Below are 24130 nucleotides of genomic sequence, written 5' to 3'. Positions count from 1 at the left end.
TGGTTACTCTATTTCTTAAATAAGCAACAATGTAACAAAAACCTTCAAAATCTAAATCAAGTCTCCATTCTAATCTTCAGGCCAACAACAATTATTGACATAAAGTTCCCTATATCCTACAGGAGGCGCGACTCAAGTGTCTTTGATGTACATCTCCTTAGAAGTTTGAGAAGTCTTTAAGGCAATTAATGTACACTTGCATATTCAGCGTTTTCTATTCCCTATTTTCTAGTAGTGAGAGCATAATATTTTTGGGTGGTTGTTGTGTGATTCAATGTGTCCTTATCCATTGGGATCTGGAAATTTATATAGTACTAGGTTTTCCAAAAAGTAACCAAGAATCCCTTCAATATGATTGGCTGATCTTGGAGGAGAGGACATGTGTCCTCTGCCTTGTGTTGTCATATTAATTTGATGACATAAATGGGCTTTTGGGCCTTTGTGCATAATGGAAGTTTAGTAGGCTTCCTCTAAAAATACTGACATAGATTGATTGAACCTAAGTCCACGTGTATGGCCAGGATTTAGACACGTGGTATCATTCCAGCCATGATTAGATGTAATGACACGTAGTAGGGAATGGTCCATGTGCGATAGCTTACTGGGCACAAGTCAAGCCACATGTCGCTTTTCAATTGTTATAAGTGACATGGTAATTTTTCCTATAACAAGTAGTGCATTAATTATTTGAGGGACACTTTATCCATGAATACATACAGGGATCATTATTTTTTTGAGAGAAAACAGTCGTGCATTAATTGATTGGGGGACAATTCTTCCATAAATACATAAAGATATATCTCAAAAGGATTGTATGTAATTAGTTAAACCTATTAGGAAGCTTTTAATTCTTGGGACATTCAAATTCCAAAGTTAAATCCACAATAATAATTCAAAGATCTCAGCAAAGTAAGATTATGTTTGTACAATATACAAGTGGGTGTACAAATCATCATTTTAAATGCTGGATACCAAAACCAAACTTCAAACTGCAATCTTTTTTTCCTTTTGTTTTTCTTTTTCTTTTGGTAAAAAAGAGTAATTTACTAGCAAAATTACATAAAAAACTACACGTAAGCTACACCTAATTCTAAGATACACATCTGACGATTTTGATGAAACTTCAAGCCTTGGCTATTTTTTCTTCTATATTATCACGAAGCCATGGCTAGTCTGATCTCGCTTTGTCGGTTTGGCATGAAGCCTACTCGTTTCTGTCGTAACAAAAATACTACATTTCATAAGCAATAAATAATAATAATAATAATAATAATAATAATAATAATAATAATAATAATAATAATAATACCTTTTGTTAAACATACAGGGTAATTGAGGTGCTTTCTTATAGAATTATGATTGCCGTTGAGGAATTTGACAACGGTCTATATAGGTGGACAAGATGTCAAATTTCTTTTCAAGATTTAGTGACAATTTTATGGGAATAGGGACTACGCATGATCATATCGGTGGTACTATGATCATAATGGTGTTAGAGCTATTTACTTGGTTTATTTTCTTAATTACGAAGTACCTTGCAATCTTACTACTTTTTACTTCTTTATTTTTTAAGGAAAATGGTAGGCGAGCATACTATTAAATCAAATCAAGATCAGTCAAGTTGTAAAATCAAGATAATAGGATATTTTATTCTCATATTTACATCCTTGAGTATAAATTAATAATCATTATGAGGAATATTTTCATGTCGGAGATTGTTGGTGTGGCTATTCTACAAACTAATTGCACGTTCTAATGCTTATCATAGCTAGGGGGTAAAAAAATGTTTTCTTATATTCTTATAGTTCTTGGATGATGTTGATGTACATTTTTGAGTAATATCAGTGGAATAAAGGTTTTAATAATATTACTCCGTACATCATACGCAAAAGTTGTTTTCCTTCAAGTCAAATACTAACATGTACTCCCGCCATGAATTATTTTTAGATAATGAGTTCCTCACTTTACTCTCACATATACTACCTTATGCATGTCATTATCATACATTTTCTTTTTTTACGAAGTATTTCTTACTGTATATCCTGAATTGTATTGGTACCATGATTATGATGAAAAAATAAGGGTCTAATTCAAAAGAATCGAGGGAGTAATACTTTTTTAGAATCAACGAGATAATTTATACTCCTTAGCCTCTTTTCAATTTGCATCTAATAATATTATTATGTTAGTGATGGAATGACCTAAAATAAATAAGTAGTCCACTACTCCATTAACATGATATTGATCAATATTGCAATGAGAACAATTAGAGAAATATAATATTACTCAAGTGCAAAGTAATATTTAGTTTGTATTGAATTTTCTAATATTATTGATATCCCATGCTAATATTCATAATGTTTGTACCGGACCTACAGGTTTGTGCACATTGCACCAACAAATATTATAATTATACTTTATAATATGATCATGTGTTACCAATTGAATTTCATGTTCGGGGTATAATTTTGTTTGTATCGTTAACAAAAATTATGTAAAATTGTACTTTTCAACAATTATCGATTTCTCGTGCATTAGCACGGGCATAAACTAGTTATAATAATAAGAATGTCAATTTCTTAACTTTTAATCACAAACCTCCAAAACTTCATCCTAACAATTATATGCAATCCCTTGTAAATATTGTAAAAAAAAAAACTAAGAAACTTCCTAAGAATAACCACCACCCTACTACGAAGTAACTTCTCAAAATAACAAAATAACTTCACAAAAATAAATACCCAACCTACTAACTTCTCACGTAACCACCCAGTCGTGCACCCCAATAACAATCGAGTACATTCTAGTTTATTATATAGAAAAGATGAAATTACAACAAGTAAGAAGAAAGACCGGAACAAACGTTCCTTGTTAATTTTTTTTTGGGAACTACACAAACATATACTACATTCATTTCAAAATGATCTTTATATTTTCCGTTTTAGTCTGTCTCATAATGTTATTTACACTTTGCTTTATTCTATGCTTTATTCTATTTTTGGACATTAAAATTTACTCTCTTACCCTTTTTACCACATAATATTTACAATATTCTATTCACTTTTTCATACTTTATTCATTTTTTCTTAGAACCACCCACTTTTTTCACATTTCTCTTACTTTATCCATATTTTATTATATATTCAACCAACTTTTCTCCTTTTATCTTAAAATTTGTGCAAATAGTAATCGCAAAATGTGTAAAATACATGTTACTTCATTTTAAATGATTTTTACAATTTCTGTTTTGTCCTTTTCATAATGTGCTTTATATTATGTTTTATACGTACTATTTTTGAATATGAATTTTTAATACCTTAACCCTTTTACTAACAACTTTTCACTCACTTTGTTATACTTTATTTATTTATTTATTTATTTATTTTTACACATACCCACCATGCATTTTACATCTTCTATCTTATGCACAATTTATTGTATTAACCCAGCTTTTTACACACTATTCCTCTTTTGTATTAGTAACGGTAAAGATTATTATGGAACAAAAGTATTACTCTCTCTGTTTCTTTATGTTCTTCCCGTTTGGGAAATGGTGTGGAAATTAAAAAAATGGAATCTTGTAATGATTGGGTGTAAGAGTAATGATTGAATGTAAGAGAAAGTAATAAAGTAGTAAAGGAAAGTAACAAAGAAATGAAGGAGAAAGAAGATATTTTTAATAAAGTAATAAAAAAATCATAAAAGTGGGGTTGGGTGGATGAATAGGAAAATGTGAATGAATTAAATAAGGGATGGTGGAGAATTTTATGGTAAAAAGGTATGTCCAAAAAAGAAAATGGGAAGAACATATAGGAATCCCTGAAATAAAAACGGAAAGAACAAAAAGGAATGGAGGGAGTAGTATATAAAACAAATTATACCATCAGAATTTAATTGGATAATGATAGAGTATGTCGTTAGGTATGTATATATTCCGAAAACGACTAAACTATAAAAAATAGTTAATCTTGGTTGGGAGAGAGTGACAACTAATTCCTAATGGATTCGCAGAATAATATAATTAGTAAAATACAAAAGAATAGATTAATGTTGTTGATAGGTCAGCCATTAGTTCTTGTTTTTTATACAAATTTATATTCTAAATTACGGGGTAAGCTTTATTCTTTATCTTGAAAATTAGTTTCAATACAAACTTTTAGGAAAGACGGTTTAACGGTTAGACCACTTTTATGCATGTACTCTAACTAATTAGTTAACCGCTGAAATCAATTAGTTAAGTTTGAAATTCAATTAGTTAAGCAACGAAATCAAGTAGTTATGCAACCGTACCTATTAGTTAAGCACTGAATCGATTAGTTAAACAATGAAACTTATTAGTTAAGCAATAAAATCAATTAGTTAAGATTTTATGAGTTTTAGTTATTAATAAGTTTGTTCGAAAATAATAACTATTCGACTCATAAATTTAACTATTTGTATTTATACCTTAACTATTTTGTTATTCAATTAGTTATGATTTTATTACTTATAGTTATGTTTTACACTAGTTTAGTTAGTGCCAAAAAAGTGGTCTAACCGTTAGACGGTCTTACACAAAAGCTTTTGAATTTCAATTTATCAATCTTCTCCTTAGGACTTCCCTTTATTTGGACCCCATATAAGTTTTGTCAAATACCCTCAAAATGTGTATAATGATAAATTAGTTGATGATTGCCTGTTGGTCGACTAATCAATATTTGTTCTGAATTTTCAAATATATAAAGTTAGTTGCAATGCTAAAATTTAGCTCTTTTGTTTGGACCATGTCCTGATATCCTGGATTCTTATAGTTATTATATCTTTGTGCATAAACTTATATATTCGTTAATATTTTTAACAAACTAGTTTAAAGTATTTCGTAAAAGAAAATAGTTTAAAGCAAAACCAACAGTTGCGTACATTAAAAACCTTACATGCATTTTTACGAAGATCTTGTCATAAGAAAAACAAGTTTTTATCAAACAATACTAGTTGGAATATTTGAAAGTCAAAGGTTTAAGGGAAAAGGAAATACATAAAAAAAAAAGAAAGGAAGGAATTCATTCCCTCAAAAAAAAAAAAAAAAAAAAAAAAAGGAAGGAATTCACATACAAACATGGGAACTTTAGAAATAAGGAAAAAATGTGAAAAAAGTATTATACTTTGTTTATTTGTTTTAGTAATGGTATTATCAGGAAAAGAAAAAGTATAACATGGGAGCGTTATATATACTTCATCCATCCCTTAATACTCGCACCGCTTTTCTTTTTGGGTCGTCCTCTTACTTGCATCGTTTCTATAAATGGAATTTGTTTACCAATATTATATTATTTTTCACCCTTACCTATTAACCCACTCCCTACAAAAAATCATTAAAAAATTCACACTCCCATTACCCCTTTACACATTTTCCACTAACTATATTAAAAAAATAACCCACTATCTACTACTCCCTCTGTCCCATATTTATAGTCCCGTTTAACAAAAAACACGGGCTTTAAGAAAAATGGAATATAGTACATGAAAAAGTAGAATAAATTACGTACAAATGATGATTGAGTTTGATGAAAAAGTGGAATAAAATACATGGAAAAGAGAATATAGTACATAAGAAAATGAAATATATTACATGGGTGGAGTTTTCAATGCATTTTTAATTAATATAGTACATGAGAAAGTGGGACCTTAACAGCCAAAATTAGAAAAATGACTATAATTTTGAGACGTCTGATTTGGAAAACAGAACTATAATTTTGGGACGGAGGGAGTACCCCATGAAATTAATAAGTCAATTTAAGTGTCTTAAACTCTGCACCGGTCAAAACGGTACGACCTTTTAAAAAAAAAAACACTTTATATGTTAATATTGATATATACACACTCTTTAAGGTATGAATCCGACCTAAAAGTTCAGTTTTTGGGCAATGATTTCCAACTTTTCCTTCCAACTATGTGTGTCTTTCCTATGACTATTGTCAATATATTGTGTAATAACCGTATATATTTGGAGGAAAAAAGTTAAAGTAAAATCCTAAAAACATGATTTTTTTGGTCAAAATCCGACATTAAGGCGTGTTTAATAGAAAAAAAAAAAAAGTTTACATATGAGGTGTTTTTTCAACAAAAAGGATTTTAGTATGTGTTTTTTAGCAAAAAGTGTGAGGTAAAAGGTACAATTTTAATTAGGTTAAGTTTGGAGGGTTGGGGACTGGGGGGCGTTGTTAATTGTAGAATTTGTTATAGTCCATTTGGATATATATGCATGGATCCATTTTTCCTTTCATAGAATATTAATGCACATACGTAAGTTCCAGGTAAGCCTGACATGTGCATGACATCCAACTTCCAAGGGGATTACAATACGTACTCTTGCTTTCTTTTTCTTTTTCCACATAGCACACCCAGTTCACCGGAGCTTAGTTCCGACTACATTCGGATCTGACTCGGGTCGCACACCTATCTTTTTTTTACGTACTCTTGCTTTCGGTTCTATTAAAAGTATGACACTTGCATTGCAACTTAGATAGGAGTCATTCATCTGGCTATTGTCATTGTACAAAAAGTAAGGAGTACAATTTATGGTAGATAGATATATAGAAGCGAGAGAAAGAATGGGTCAAATATGATTAAGCTAGAGTTACTTGAAGAAAATTGTTGTAAATTTGTAAAGTGTCCCAAGGTATGACTAGCTAGATTCGGTTAGTTTGATGTGGTGAAAATTTTCCCTTTTAATAATATTTTATATTAATTTACCGGTAAGTTGTTTGAATGTGTTTGTCCTTTAATTAAATTAATTTGAGAAACGTACGTTAATTAATTTTGGATTTGAGTTTGATCGGGTCAGTTTAATGTACTACATTTGGCCTTCATATATCATGTGTATATATGTATGGATAATTTGATTCTAAGTTTCTAATTAATGTAACATAACATAACATAAATAGTAGTCCGTAATTAATATAACGAACATGATTTACCTTGTAACCTCCTGGGGTAGGACGAGCAAATGGTTGATCCAATACACCATTGATAACCTCTTTGCCCTTCGAAATACCAGCAGTAGCATCGATGGTACTACTGTTTGTCACATTTTGACCCAAACATAAGGCCATAATCTTCTCAGCTACCATGTCTTGGTCCGCGTTTTCACTCAACAACCGCTCCACTTCTGCCTTGGGAAGCTTCATCCTCAATCTCAACCCAGAAGAGTTGTTGTCCTTGGCAACTCCCTCCTGATCACCTTCATCATGAACCCAACCGTCAACCATGACTCTAGTAGCTGGGCCCATGATTGAGAGGTCAGACACAGACCGCCTTGAAAGCATTAAGCTCTCAAGGCGGTCCTTGGCGGACATTTGAATTCCAGACCGGACCCTCCTGGGAACCCTGTGCTGGTGATCATGTGGAAACTTAGGCAACTCCACCAAGAAATAAAGCTTCTTAGGCTCCAAATTATTAAACGGATCAAGAGGCTTCGCCCGAATTCCATAATGCTTAACGGCGTCGGACTCCAAAACCACGTGACCCGGGTACTCTTTCACCACGTCTTTCGCTTGAATTGGAGTCTTAAACTTCATGGTTTCCCCGTTTATCTTCATAATTTTTGCTGTTTTCTTAGCACCTAAACTATTTCCCATTTTTATAAATTATAAAGTTTTGAGGATTGGGTAGTGGGTAGTGTAAGAAAAAGAGGGTTAAGGCCGGGATGATTATTTAAGGGTGGGTGTTTGAAAAAGACCCGTGTTTAACAAGAGCGGTAGGAGGAGTCATAAGGTCAAATTTTAGATACTACAATTCCTAAACTTTGAAAATTATGCCAAAGTTTGAAATATGTTTGACAATTTTTATTTTATTTTACTCATTAATTATTCTTCATTATTCTATTTACACATGCATATTTAAGTTACGTTTTATTTGTACTACTTTTATGACCGTGTGAATTGTGAAATGTGAATGGTAGGAAATAGCTTGACTATTTTTTTTAGTTTAATAAATCTTTTTGTTGAATCATTATTTATCGTGGAAATTGTTTCAATTTATTGTCAAACATTTATTTAGTTTGGGGAGTATGTCGTGTATAGATTTTATGTTCTTGGACAACACTAGTACTTACACCTGTATAGCTGTATATATAATTTGGAAAAGTCCAAAAATACCCACTATGGAACTTCTTGGTACAAGTTTTTACGTACATAAATTCTCATTTAAAGGTGGTGTTAAATAAATACTCCCACCGTTCTTGTTTATTAGTCCTTTTTTGTATTAGAACTAGCAATTTGGCCCGTGCAATGCACGAGAGCAATTTATAAAGTGTTAAATAACTTACATTGCTCGACATACAACAATTTTTAGGTATTATGAAATTTTAAATTATTTATGTAAATTCATAAATTTTGTTTATTGTAAGATATAAATATATAAATAAATAACATTTAAGGTTATTACTAAATTAATCTAAATAATATTTAGAGAAAAAAATCAACAACCGTGATAATATATTGTACAATATAATATCTATGATAAAACAAATGATTGTTAAAATAATCATAATAAACATTGACGAAAATTGAGATTTGGCCATAGAAAATTAAAGAAGATACACGTGACACATAACATAAAACACGCACAATACCTCGGGAAAATGTATGATGATATTTTTTTGTTGAAAATGATGATGATGTAGAGTTGATGGTGTGGTGATATGATGAAATGGTTGATAGATCAATTTATTTATAAGGAGTGCAAGGAAGATGAGAGGTTGATGGCTTATTTTGATTAAATGTTTAGTTTTCTCTTTTTTGCAGTTAAGAATTTAAAAAGACTATTACCTTATACAAAGTAAGTATTAGTGTTTAATGTTTATTATTATTGTTATAGTTAAGGAATTTAGTTGATTAATATAATTTAAGTTAGTTTATTAAGTTATGATTATTTATTGTATGTTTATGTTATGTGTGTCTTTTGAGTTGTTTATTTACTTATTTAATTAATTTATTTATTTTAATAAGGGTGTCTTTTGAATTTTCTCTATTTTAATTAAAAAAATGTAGAAATAATGTAGATTGATGAGGTGATGACACTTGTCATTTTGTCACCTATGGTTAGAGTTTTTAAATACTAGGTATAGATGTTTTTTTTATTAGTCTATTTTAGAATTTTTCTTTATTTGTTCAACAATTATTCCCCTTTTACACTTATATTACAATTGCAATTTTCTTTTTATCCCAATTAAATTTGTAAGTGGTTCGTTTATTTTCTAATTTAATAATAATAAACACTCCACCTACCTATATTTTCTTAATTTGTTTCTCTCTCCTACCCACATGGGTGAGATTCTTTAGATATTCAAATGCAATGTGTCCTTTTAGTAGATTGTTCAATATTTCATAAGAGATTAATAAACAAAAACAGTGAGAATATAAGTTTTTTAAAACAAAATGATAATTATGTGTACTTTTACAAAGAAACTGTGTGCAATGGTGGGGGTGCTACGACATAGAAGCAACCAAAGCGCGCACATGGCAACGACCTTTGGGTTGGTGTGTGTGTGTGTGTGGTAGGCTTCGAGGGTGAACATTGAATATGGGCTTACGATTAATTCTCGGAATTTAATTTTACGATTTTAATTATTACGATGTACCGCTTTCAAGGGAGAAACATAACATTATTTAATTGTAATCTATTACATTATACAAAAATTGGCACCAGGAATGACACATCGGGGTGAAAGTTTAATTTTCGGTTTGGATTAAGGCCCAAACCGAATCCAAACTGAACTAATTCGATTTTAATTTTTTGAATCCGAATCCAAACCAAACAAAACCGGATTTTAAATTTTCAGCGCAATCTAAACCATAAAACATAATTTTCATTGGCCTTTCATTTTAGCCTCTTTTTGGGCCTATAATATACTTGTTTTTAGCCAATTTCCGGGCCCTTATTATACTTTTCTATCTGTTTAAGCCATGAGAATTAGGGCTAAATTATTGTAAGTGCTTTACTATTTAATTAGCCACAACAAACACAAATAAAATGTCTGGAATTAATCCTTACAAATTCAAAGTCTTCAAAATTCAACAAAATAACAAATCACTAAAGTCTGAAATTAAAAGTCTTTTTTTTTACGGAAATTAAAAGTTTGAAATTAAAAGTCTGAATGACTGAATTACATCAAAATACCAAATGAAAAGTATGAAAGATTGAAATTAAAATTTTGAATGACTGAATTACATCAAAGTCTAAAGCCGCGACGGCTGGAAAAGAAACGGATAAGGAGCAGACGAGCGATCACTGCGACGAGCAGTAAAGCTTGAAGCTGTAGACTGGCACTAGTGAAGCTCGAAGGTTCTAACGAATTTTGAGTGTGACTGTGTGAGAAGATCAGAAGATGAGAAGAGTAGTAGCTTAGAGAGAGGCGAGAGCTGCGAGGAGAGGACTCGAGGAGATCCAGAGCGGCAGAGACTCAGAGAGTTTTTGTGAAATGAGGGTTAATTAAGAAGAAAAATGAGGCGTCGTTTCACGGGACTTAGGGTTTTCTGAATATTTGGGCTTGGGCTTATTTTTTGGGGCTAGGGTAAATTATGATGTTCGATTTTATTCAGTTTCAAACTTTTCAGCCCAATCCAAACCGTTAAACCAATTATTTTTAAAACTCAGTCCACACCGAACCAAATTAAAAAATGAACCGAACCGAATTTCTTATTCGGTTCAGTTAGGTTCGGTTTTTGGTTTTTTGCTACCAAACTTTCCCCCTAATGACACATGTCATTTCCTGGTGTAAAATTTTACCGACAAAAAATTTATTCCTTAAAATAAATCTACTATATTTATTATTTTATTTATCTCCTTTTATATAAACTGATATTTTTGGAAGAAAAAAATATAAGATTATATAATATTACAGTATTAGACAATTTTGGTAATATTTTGGTCAAATCGACAGATCAATTGTAGAAAATATATATACTCAATATTTTGGTTAAATTAACATAGTAAGCATATCAAATATTTAAGTCAAATTATCATATTCAACATATAAAATACATAATACGTACTCCCTCGTCCCTTAATACTCGCCCCGATTTGACCGCCACAAAGTTTTAGGCAATTTAATTGACTTATTAATTTATTAGGTGGTGGTTGATAGTGGAGTATTTTTTTGATATAGTTAGTGAGAAATGTGTCAAACTTTTTCGAGGAGTGGGGGTTGAAATTTTTTAATGTTTTTTGAGAAAGTAAGAATATAAGTAGGTCATTGATTAAGTGAGAGAAATAATATAATATTAGTAAAATTATGCCATTTATAGAAATGGAACGAGTATTAAGGGACGACTTTATAAGAAAAGCGGATCGAATATTAAAGGACGGAGGGAATAGTAGGGGGAAAATTTCATATTAGATAATTCAAAAAAGTACGCTCAAGATATATTCATTACACATTAAATTTAAGGGATAAATATTCAATTAAATATTTTATTAAAAAGATGGCCAAATAATAATTTCGAATATACGTGCGTGCACCAAACCTAATCTAGTTATAAAATTAAAACTTTGAATCAATTATATGGCTAACTAGAATTAGTCACCCTGGACAAGGTCCATATTTTGGGATGAAAATACATATTGTGGTTTTCGGTTAAACAAGAAAAATAAATTTGGTTTTAAAATTAGTATAACATGTAATATTTGTTTGAGTTAGAGTTTATGAACATAAATGGATTAAATAATTTAATTCCTAAGTATTAGGTTATTTATTTAATTAGGATTATCAACTCAATTAGTATTATTAGGATCAAATAATTGGTAGAATCCTTAATCATATATATATCAACAATAAATCAATCAACGGTTTTTTCATGAAATGCCCTGAGTTTTAACAAAATGCACCAAATACTCTCAAGTTTTCCAGAATGCATCAAATATCCCTGAGGTTTAAATTATATAAAAAATTTCCTTAAGGACGATAGACGTAATAATATAAAAAATACACTTATTGTTGATACATGATTAAGGATTTTAGTTTACTTAAAAATTAAATTAATAGGGTAAACCTTAAATTTCAAACTTAAAAATAAGTTAAAATATGTCATTCTAAAATAACACTTACTTGTTTCAACGAGACTTTTTGATCATTAGTGTTAGTTTTACGCCAAAGCGAGATGTCAATTTTAGATCTTAAAGGGGTAAGGTACACTTAATTGTGAGTACATGTTGATTTTTGTTGAACTCAACGATATCTGTAAGGATTCCTTAGATATGTGGAAAACGGGATATGTTTTCATAATAAATTCTTAGACTTACATATCAAATAAGAGTCTTCTAGATTATTAGCATGAGTTTTTCTTGTCTTAAATATTTTAGAATTAAGACAAGCCAAAACATGCTTAGTTCTTTGAAGATTATGTTTTAGTCAATTCTGACCTAAAGGAACTAAATTTTCAAATAAAATGCTTAATAATGATAGATTATGCATTTTATGCTTGAACTTAATTATTAAGAGAATGTGTGAATAGGGTATTTATTGTTTATTCTTTTCAATTGTACTTTCATTATGGCAAAGAACAACTAGTTATTCAACATTTGCTCTATTCTCGATAAAGAGAAGTTAAACTATAAAAATTTCCTTGACAGTTATAGACGTCTACATTTGACCCCTGGCCAAAAGCAGTAAGTTTGATGATAAAACCAAAAACCACATGTCAACGCTTTTCGAAAAAATAAATGAAGGTCATACAACTGGCTGAAGCAATCCCAAATTCGTATTTCCATTTTTAGTACCATTCATTTATAGTAACTACCATTCCCGAAGATTATCAAATATAGTAATCGTACAAGATATATATTCAAGAGATCGTATTGCACTCCACTTAATCTCTTAGAAAAGATAAGATTTGCACACTAATGTTGTAGAAGAGGTGAAACCATGAAAAGAGATAGAATCCGGAACAAACCGGAAGAATCTAGAAAAATTTGTGGATAGATTTTACATGCGCTAGAAATTTCTAGTGCGTGGCACCAACGCGCCGCCTATTTCTAGCGCGCCACCCCAAGCGCCACTCTTATGAGGCGCAGCAGTTTGGTTCTCACCCAATCACGAAAACGATAGAATTCTAGAATGAGTTGTTGCTGACTCATATCCCAACAGAACTGGCGCGACCATACCAACTTTCGAGCGTTGGCCGGCTAGCACTAGAAATTAGTAGCGTTGTCATTTAATTTCAGTGAAATTCTAATTCTTCATACATCTATCTTTACCCGACCAGTTACATTATAAAAACAGGCCCAGAATATCCGAAAATCGGTACCAAATCCTAGAGAATCATAACCTTAAGCTTGAGTATTAACCGAAGGTTAAAGACACGTCCCTACGCTCGTAATATCCTCACCCGTATTAACACTTGTTATCGAATATCTATCCGTATACACACCCAAATCATCATGTTACTAGCCTAAACTATATTCGAATTATTAGCCCAAACAAAGGAAAACTAAGGGAAAAAACTCTAGAGGAATCGCATCAAGAATTGGGATCATTCAATCAATTGTTAGATAGTATGTGAAATAGCATGCGAAAGAACAATTCAGAAAGCACATCCTTAAGGCCATTTTGCAAAATCATATGTTAGCATTAAAAAGATCCAATACAGGACTTTAAAATTTTATAGTACAACATTTAAATTTTGAATTCCTACCATACGATGCTTTTTCCCTCTCTTTGTCTGCCACAACAATGTCACAACTTGTTTCCTCATCCAAGATATCAAGTAGATCACTTGCAGCAGCTCAAAAATGTATTACCTGCCGCCAATAGTATCTGAAATAATATATAACATGAGGTTATGCACATAGAGCAACAATAAAAACTGGAAATTTTCTTCATCCGTAACAATCAGAAACGTTATGCATCCAAAAAGACGTTACTTAGTACTCCGTAGTACTTTTTCTATTCAGGTTGTTGTCTTTGGGGTTTCTCCAACTAGTACTATTTGTAGTATGTTACGATATTAATTCTATAGTATAAATTAGAGTTTATGTTGGGTTATGTTTCCTATTTTGAGTACAAGTAGGCTAAGGAAACTTGATGTACGATATATAAACATAATTGAGATCAATGAGAAGGGTGAGAAATTGAGATTCATAATATTATTTTGGAATGGTATCAAGAGCAAGGTTAGAATCTGATTTTTTTTCCGCAAATTAAAACAAAATAACAACAGAGTGAGAAACAGGCCGTGAGTCATGGCCAAGGATGACGAGCAGCCAAAACCTAAGCATGGAGAAGAGGTTGTTAAGGAGCCGCAGGCGTTTTGAGTGTGCGTACTAATACAGTAGCAGCAGGCCAAAAGCTGATAGAGATCGAATAATACTCGTATATTCTCTCATAGGTTTAGGATATATTTTTATGTAAATATTATCATATTACAGACAGGCTTCCTAACACAGTTAGGATTGTCTTACACATTGTAACCCTATATATATTGATCAATGGAATACTCTCCAATTACGTAGTTTCACAATCTTACATGGTATCACAGCCAGGGAAAATAATTCCACAAAATTTTATTTTCCTAAACACCTTTGTTTTCTTTCTCTACGGCATTGATAGCAGTGCCATAAGCGTTGCTTCTGCCGTCCCATCCTCTTCCGCATAATTACTTCTCTTGCAAGAATTCCTTCTCTTTTCCTTTTCCGATCAATTCCATGGCTAAAGATGATGAACAAGATCAACCTAAATTGCCACCCCCTCCCTCTAATGATTGACTACCATCCGACCAATGCCATTAGCAACATCAAGAACGAGGTTCCCGAAATTCTTGATCGTGAAAAACGAAACTATGGCAGTTGGGTGGAGCTATTTGAAATTCATTGTCACTCTTGCAATGTTATTGATCACATAGATCCCAAATCTCCGCGTCCTACAGACATCACACAAGCGCAGTGGAATCGCTTGGACTCGATTGTGAAAAAGTGGATCTACAACACGATTTCGGCAGAATTACGAAACACAATTCTCTACAGGAATGCTACGGCTCAGGAAACTTGGAACAGGTTGGCAAATATCTTTCAGGATAACGGTGAAATGCGTGCTATTTATCTTGAGAACGAATTTACCACCTTATTTATCGATAAATTTCCCGATGTGACTGCATACCAGAAATTGAAGGACTTGAAAGATCAACTCTTTAACGTTGGTCAAATTGTGTCCGAAAGAACCTTGGTTTTACGTCTTTTGTAGGTTTGGTTGACTCTGATTATGATGGAATTGCTCAGCAAATATGTCAAGCTAAGCCCCTCCCAGATTTTGAAGAAGCCCGTTCAAGGGTTCTACTTGAAGAGTCTCGGCGTGCTACTACAGAACATTCCGGCCGGGCATTTTTGGGGCATAGCACCACCAACTCGGTGGCACCCCCACAACCACCGCAACAGCATCCCCAGGGGCAGGGACGAGGTAGTGGTGGCGGTCGGCGTAACCGTGGCAGAGGAGGAAAAGGGCGTGGAAGGAATCGTGGAGGTAAAAACCACCATCAACATCAGCCACAACAACATAACCAACCCTCCAATTCCTCAGTTGGCCCAAATATAAATCAGGCCCAACTATGGGCTTCCTTCCAGCAATGGGCAGCCCAGACTGCATGGGCTTACCCTCCTGCACCTTTCCCTACTCAGCAGGCCCAACAACAAAGGCCAAGCATCCTAGGCAGGCCTCCAGTACCCCAACAGGCCTATGCAGTGACCCAACGCCCACTTATGACACCAACAGACTTGGCTTCATCGTACTCTACGATGAGTCTTCCGAATCCGGACAACCAGTGGTATTTGGACTCGGGTGCAACCTCTCACATGAAAAATAATTCTGGTACTCTCTTGCCCTTGTTTAATTTAAGCACTAAAAGTCATATTTTAGTTAGCAATGGTCATCGTATTCCAGTAACAGGTTATGGTCATAGTACTCTTCCGCACCCAACCCAACCCCTTGTCCTTCGTGATGTACTCTTAGCCCCTCAAATTATAAAGAACCTAATTTCAGTCCATAGATTTACCAGTGATAATTCTGTATCTATTGAGTTTGATCCGTTTGGTTTTTCTGTGAAAGACCTACACACGGGGAGTATAATAACGAGATGTGATAGCCCGGGGGACCTTTATCCAGTCACCACAGCCAAGTCCACTCCGTCAACTTGTCTTGCCACCTCTCTCACTGCTGTTTCGCCTACTACTTGGCATAACCGTCTAGGACATCCAGGAGCTCCAGTTTTTAGTTTGCTTAAATCTAGAAATTTAATTCATTGTAATAAGGAGCAAGACTCCATGGTTTGCACTGCGTGTCACTTAGGAAAACATACTAGACTTCCTTTTCATCATTCTAATAGTACTACTTTTTATGCTTTTGATATTATTCATGTTGACTTGTGGACATCTCCAATTCGTAGTCAACAGGGTCATAAATATTATCTCATATTTTTAGATGATTATACTCATTTCGTGTGGACAATACCTCTCAAATACAAGTCTCAAGCTTTTCAATCATTTTTAAATTTTCGAAAATATGTTGAAACTCAATTCGAGTGTCAAATCAAGGCTTTCCAATGTGACCATGGTCGGGAATTTGATAATGATCCGTTTAAACTTAAATGCGTTCAAATTGAGATGGTTTTTCGTTTCTCCTGTCCACACACTTCCTCATAAAATGGTAAAGCAGAACGTATGATCCGTACGATTAATAATATTAAACGTACACTTCTTTTTCATGCGTTTCTCCCTCCCTCGTATTGGTTTTATGCTCTTGAAACGGCAACCTATCTTCTCAATATTTTGCCATCAAAAGTCCTTAATAACAATACACCTGCTTTTACTTTGTTCGGAAGAACTCCGTCATATGATCACATTCGTGTCTTTGGTTGTCTATGTTTTCCTAATTTATCTGCTACCGCTCCAAATAAGTTATCTCCTAGATCGACTCCATGTGTATTTTTGGGATATCCGGTTGAACATCGGGGTTATCGGTGTCTAGATCTTCGTACTTATAAAATCATAATATCTCGACACGTCGTATTTGAGGAAACCACCTTTCTATTTCGAGACTTAGCTAAATTCCATAGTTCAGATTATGATTTTTCAGAAACTTTTGTGTAAGACCGTCTAACGGTTAGACCACTTTTTTGGTACTAACTAAACTAGTGTAAAACATAACTAAAAGTAATAAAATCATAACTAATTGAATAACAAAATAGTTAAGGTATAAAGATAAATAGTTAAATTTATGAGTCGAATAGTTATTATTTTTGAACAAACTTATTATTAACTAAAACTCATAAAATCTTAACTAATTGATCTCATTGCTTAACTAATCAATTTCATTGTTTAACTGATTGGTTTAGTGCTTAACTAATTAGTTCGGTTGCATAACTAATTGGTTTCGTTGCTTAACTAATTGAATTTCAGAATTAACTAATTGGTTTCAGTGGTTAACTAATTAGTTGTTCCAGTGTATAAAAGTGGTCTAACTGTTAGACCGTCTTTCCTAAAAGTTTATAATGATTTTTTGGGTGATGATACACCATATTTTTTGCACTTAAACCCTATGTTTTATCCTCCACCTAACCCCACCCCTTTAAACATAGCCCAAAACGTGTCCCCCCTCCTGTCAAGTGGAATTCCATCCACTAATCAGGCCTAGTCAGCAAGTCAACCTACTCACATTAACTCACCTTTAAGTCCTCCTGTCCAGCGCCAACTAAGATTCACAGATCGACCCACGAATGGCCCGCACCTCTCTGGCCCAAATTCTTCTGCATCCTCAGCACAGCTGTACACATCCAACCCAGCGAGGTATACTGCCCATCCAGCCTACATAACCTCCCCCTCTTTCGCCCCAAATGTGGACTCGTGCCACACACGCGATTGTCAAGCCAAACCCAAAATATGCCCAAGCATTAACAACCCATCTAAATGGTCCAGCTCCACATAAGTCTCCATTACCAAATCTCATAAAAAGGCTTTGGCCGACCCAAATTAGAATGCTGCGATGCAAGATGAGTATGGTGCTTTAATTGAAACAAGGACTTGGGATTTGGTACCTAAGCCTACAAGGGTGAATATTGTTAGTTGTATGTGGATATGGCGACATAAAGAAAAATCTAATGGTGACCTTGAAAGGCACAAAGCACGTCTTGTTTGTGATGGCAGGTCGCAGGAAAAGGGTGTGGACTGTGATGAAACTTTTAGCCTGGTTGTTAAACCGATAACTATCCGCACTGTTTTCAGTTTGGCTATGGAAAGAAAATGGTCAATACATCAATTGGATGTGAAAAATGCATTCCTTCAAGGTGACTTAAAGGAGAGAGTGTATATGCATCAATCACCCGACTTTGTTGACAAACGTGTTCCGAATCACGTTTGCTTACTTCGGAAGGCATTATACGGTATCAAACAAGCTCCTCGCGCTTGGTATCAAAGGTTTGCACATTTTCTGTTAAAGATGGGGTTTGTCATTGCAAAGAGTGATACTTCACTTTTTACTTATCGCCAGGGTAATGATATGGCTTACTTACTACTTTATGTTGATGATATTGTTTTGACCACTTCATCTGACAAGTTGCGTGACTTGGTGATTTCTCAATTAAAGTCTGAGTTTCCTATGACTGATTTGGGACCGTTGAGTTATTTTTTTGGCATCTCTGTGACTCGCACGTCATCTTACATGATTCTATCTCAACAGAAGTACACACAGGAGATTCTTGAACGAGCAGGTATGGGAGAGTGTAAACCTGCAGCTACTCCTGTTGAAGCTAAGTCGAAGATTAGTGCCAATACTGGTCCTCCTGTAAAGGACCCGACTCACTACCGCGGTCTTGCAGGTGCTCTTCAGTACCTCACTTTTACTCGCCCCGATATTGCTTACGCGGTACAACAGATTTGTTTGTTTATGCACGATCCTAGGGAACCACATCTTAGTGCTTTACATCGTATCCTGCGTTACATTCAGGGAACTATTGATCATGGGTTACATTTATATCCGTCTGCCACTATGCGCTTGGTTACTTATACAGATGCAGATTGGGGTGGGTGTCCAGACACCCGTCGTTCGACCTCATGATATTGTTGTTTTTTGGGTGATAATCTTATTTCCTGGTCATCAAAACGTCAACCTACATTATCTAAATCAAGTGCAGAAGCAGAATATCGAGGCGTCGCGAATGTTGTCTCTGAGGCTTGTTGGCTCCGTAATCTCTTACTTGAGCTACATTGTCCTCTGCGTCAGGCTACCATTGTGTATTGTGATAATATTAGTGCAATTTACTTGTCTATAAACCCAGTTCAGCACCAACGCACTAAACATGTCGAAATGGATATACATTTTGTTCGTGAAAAGGTAGCATTGGGACAAATACGAGTTATTCATGTACCATCACGGTACCAGTTTGCTGATATTTTCACAAAAGGCCTGCCTCGAGAACTATTTTTGATTTCAGATACAGTCTTAGCGTACGATCTCCTCCCGCTACGACTAGGGGGTGTGATAGAGAATAATACTCGTATATTCTCTCATAGGTTTAGGATATATTTTTATGTAAATATTATCATATTACAGACAGGCTTCCTAACACAGTTAGGACTGTCATACACATTGTAACCCTATATATATATTGATCAATGGAATACTCTCTGATTACGGAGTTTCACAATCTTACAAAAGCAACGTCATCCAGGAGATAATGTAGGAGGTTTGACCGAGGGACTTGCGGGTGTATCAACGATGCAAGTGAAGGAAATAGTGCCCTTGGTCCAAGTATGCATATAATATTAAGTCTAATAAATGCGGTTCAATATTAATTAACAAGTTAATAATTCAGTAAGATCAAGTGAGCTGAATGCCTAGCTAGAGGCCGCTTCAGTTCAAGTGGAATTAATTATATTAATCCACAACTTACTCTTGACTGAACCCGTAGGGTCACACAAATAGTACGTAAACGGATCAAGTATTTAATGGCATTAAATACTCCATCTATGGATATTCGGAATCGACGGATCTTGGTTTCAATGGGAGCTGAGATCGTCACAAGCAAGAAATGAATACTCCGGAAATGATGATATTACCGGAAACGGAAATATGGATCGTATCGGAAATATAAATATTATCCAAGTCGTAAATGTTGCCGGAAATGGAAACAAGGTACGTATCGGAAAATATTAATGGAAATGGAAATATTGCCGGAATCGGAAATATTGCCGGAATCGGAAATATTGCCGGAATCGGAAATATTGCCAGAATCGGAAATATTATCGGAATCGGAAAATAATTCCGGAAACGGAAATATTAAATATTTGTTCGAAACGGAAATTAATTCCGGAATCGGAAATATTAAATATTGTTCGTATCGGAAATGATTTCCGGAATCGGAAATTTAATCGGAAGCGTATCGTACGAATTAGCATCGGACGAGGCTCGCTAGACGACAGCCCAGCACGAAGCCAGGCCATCGCACAGCAAGCCACACGCATCACCAACACACGCCAAGCCTCGACCAGGCCCAGCGCAAGGCCAGGCCCAGCCAAGGCCTTGGGCGCGCGCGCGGACACAGACAGCAGCATGGGCCGAGCGCTGTGCGCTCAGCATGGGCCGCAAGGCCTGCGCGAGTGTGCGGTGCTCGTGCGATTCTCATGTACGTGCTATACGAATCCTAAAGCTATCAGGATTCGATATATGATTAAATTCCTAATCCTAAAAGGATAAATTAATTAAATAAGAGTTCTACTAGGATTCTAGTTTAATTAATACATATCCTAGTAGGATTCTAGATCCTTTTCCATACCTCTATAAATAGGTGCCTCGGGTCATAATTTATAGACACAATTGAAGTACTCTAAAGGTAAGATTTTGAAGAAAAATCAGCCATACACTTGCACCTAAATAGCCGAAATTCCTAAGCAACCTTAAGGGCGATTCTAGTTGGTCAAGCTTAAGGCGGATCCGGACGTGCAGTGGACTATCTACGGAGGGACGACACTTGGAGTCCTAAAGACTTGTTCTTGTTCGGTTCGGGTGCAGCTAGGGAGGGCACGCAACAAAGTGTATGCATTTAAACTATGCTAAATGATTATGTGTAAATAATATGCTTTCCTGGCTTTATGGTTTTTCCGCATGATTTATGTTTTGTCATATGAATCATAACCTAACAGCAAGCGCAGCAAATTATAGAGTTGTTCCAATGCAAAACAAAATAAAAATTGTAGGGTAAAAATAATAATAATTTAATGTGGATTGTTGATACAGGAGCATCGAATCATGTTACGTGTGATCTCTCGGTATTGACGAATGTTAAGACGATTCAAAATTGTCCAATAGGTCTCCCTGACGGACAAACCGCTAATGCGAACTAGTCGGGTTCACTGGAATTAGAAGGAGGATTAGTACTACATAATGTGTTGTTTGTGCCTCAGTTGAATTGCAGTTTAATTTCTGTTACACAATTAAGCGATGAGTTACATTGTTCTGTTCAATTTACTAACAAATTATGTGTTATACAGGACCTGTCGACGAGGAAGATGTTTGGCCTGGGTGAGAGAGCGGATGGAATATATTTTTTTTGTGGTATTCCGTTGGTCAAGGTACGTGCGGTTGGGACAGATTATGTGGTAGATTTGTGGCATCAACGAATGGGACATCCGTCCGAGAAGATACTAAGACTACTTCCTCCAGTGGGTAGTATTGCTAGGAAGAATAATAACGTATGTGATATCTGTCCTCGTGCTAAACATAATAGGAGTATTTTTCCTATGAGTGAGAATAAAGCTAGTAGGATGTTTGAGCTAATACATTTAGATTTGTGGGGGCCATACAAGACACGTTCGTCTTGTGGAGCTCAATATTTTTTGACTATTGTGGATGATTCTTCTAGAGGAGTATGGATTTATTTGTTGAACAATAAAACCGAGGTTGAAGCTATGTTTATGAATTTTGTTGCAATGAGTAAACGTCAATTCAATCAAGAAATTCAAGTAATACGAAGTGATAATGGTACAGAGTTTAATTGTTTGCAAGGTTATTTTTTTAAGAATGGAATTTTGTTTGAATCATCATTTGTTGGAACCCCTCAGCAAAATGGGAGGGTAGAAAGGAAGCACCAACACCTTTTAAATGTCGCACGAGCATTACGTTTTCAGGCACAATTACCTAAGAAATTTTTGGGAGAGTGTGTGTTGGCTGCATGTTATTTAATTAATACAACACCTACTCCATTGCTTGACAATAAAAGTCCATACGAGATGTTATTTGGTAAAATTCCGTCGTATGAGTTGATTCGTGTTTTTGGGTGTCTTTGTTATGCTCATAATCAACGGAGTAAAAGGGACAAATTTGATTCTCGGGGTAGACGGTGTATTCTTATTGGGTATCTATTTGGGAAAAAAGGGTGGCAATTGTTTGATTTGGAGGCCCGAGAATTCTTTGTATCTTGTGATGTTAGATTTCATGAAAAAATATTTCCATATACGGAGAGTGTGAAAAATGATGCTGGAATATATGATAACGTGGGGCATGTGATGATTTTTCGGCCGAACCCAGAATTCCCAAATTCGAAGCCTAACTATGACTTTTCAGAGGTTTTAGTTTTTCGAACGCAAAAGTTTGTAAATTTAAGATGTTAAATTAAGTATTTGCGATTCTTGTTGATAAATCTTGAGTTTTTGATTGACCTAATGTATATGTTTAACAATTATGAATGCCTAGACTTGTTAATTATACAACCTAATTTGTAATTATGATTAATTTGTTGAAATTCGAATAATTTAGAATTGATTTGATTTTCATGATTAATTAATAATTTAATTAGGTATCCATGATTAAAATCCACCATACAAATTGTTAATCATTGTTAAATTTTTAATTTTTATGACCTAGATTTGAATCCATGTTAATCGGAAATTAATTGATTAATAAATTTTCGATTTTTCGCCCTAAAATTATGAAATTAAAATGTTTTATTAATTTGTCATTAATTTTGAATTAAAAATTTTAAATTTTTATGAAAACGCTCATTAATGTTGCACGCACAAAGTAATGGAAGCTACGTGTTACCCTTAAGGGGTGTTGTATAGTGCGGGCACGCGACGACGAGCAAGGGAGCTCGTCGCCCGTGCGGTACGAATGCAGCGAGCAACCTAGCGCATGGCGCGCGCACGAGGCAAGGGAGCCTGTGCGTGTGTGCTGTGTGCTGTGGCGATGGGCGAAGGCGTGGCACAAGGAGAGGCGCGTGCGCGCGCGAGGGAGAGAGCTGGTCGCCCAGCGATCGCTGCTCCGCGCACCAACACGCGTGGCCTCGAGGGCTTGATTGCGCGCGAGCGAGCGAGCGCTCCCATCGTAGATGCTGCGATGCATGCGAGCAAGCAGGCTGCACGCAAGCGTGGCTTGGCTTGCTGCGTTTGCGCGTGGCTGCTGCTGCGATGAGCCATGGGCCAGCGATAGGTCGTGCGCACGACGGGGCTTGGGCGCAAGCCCAAGTGCTCGTCATGTTACGATTGTCGAGTTTTAAATTTTAATTTGAGATTTTCAGTTCATGTAATTTTAAATAATTTTAAAATTAATATTTTAAATTGTTTTCTTGGATTTTAATTTTGAATATTATAATTATTATAAATTTTAATTTATTCTAATTATTTTACTAAAATTAAAAACCTTAAATTAATTTAAATTCGACTGAAAATAAATTAAATAAGTGGATTCAATTATAAATTTATATGAGCTTTAAATTTTAATTAAATTTGTATGTTTCCGGTTAGACTAGAAATCCATTTTTATGTTTAAAATTAGTAAAGCATATGAATTTATTGGTTTAAGTGGGAGCATTTTAGTCATAAACTCTTGATTAGGTCTACAAATCCTTTAAGGTTAAACAACTTGATTAGAATTAATAAGGACTGAATAATTGGTAGATTATTGGTGCCCTTAATCATTTGCTGCAAATATTTATGTGATGCATAACGTGTTTTACTAACCATCTATGTGGGCCATTCATGATAATGAATGGGTGAATGGTATATATTGTATATGTACTGTTTTGCAGGTTATGAAGTGACTAGTATGGCCCAAATAGGATAGAAAATATGGTCTGCGTACCATTAATTTGAATGTAATTGGTCTAAAGTACCAAAT

The 24130-nt window shown here is 34.6% G+C and overlaps 1 protein-coding gene across 1 annotated transcript; it reads right to left on the bottom strand.

Moving 5' to 3' along the window:
- Positions 1 to 888: 888 nt before the first annotated feature.
- Positions 889 to 7704, bottom strand: LOC110788410 (uncharacterized protein At1g66480). Its single transcript, XM_021993055.2, has 2 exons — positions 6957 to 7704; positions 889 to 1214 (listed from the first exon to the last, which is right to left on the bottom strand). Exons 1-2 carry the CDS (start codon positions 7614 to 7616, stop codon positions 1155 to 1157), a joined length of 720 nt encoding a protein of 239 aa, XP_021848747.1. The 5' UTR covers positions 7617 to 7704; the 3' UTR covers positions 889 to 1154.
- Positions 7705 to 24130: the final 16426 nt, after the last annotated feature.

Source organism: Spinacia oleracea, chromosome 3 (assembly GCF_020520425.1).
Source record: "Spinacia oleracea cultivar Varoflay chromosome 3, BTI_SOV_V1, whole genome shotgun sequence".
NCBI classification, from domain to species: domain Eukaryota; kingdom Viridiplantae; phylum Streptophyta; class Magnoliopsida; order Caryophyllales; family Amaranthaceae; genus Spinacia; species Spinacia oleracea.
This window is presented reverse-complemented; position numbering and strand designations above follow the sequence as displayed.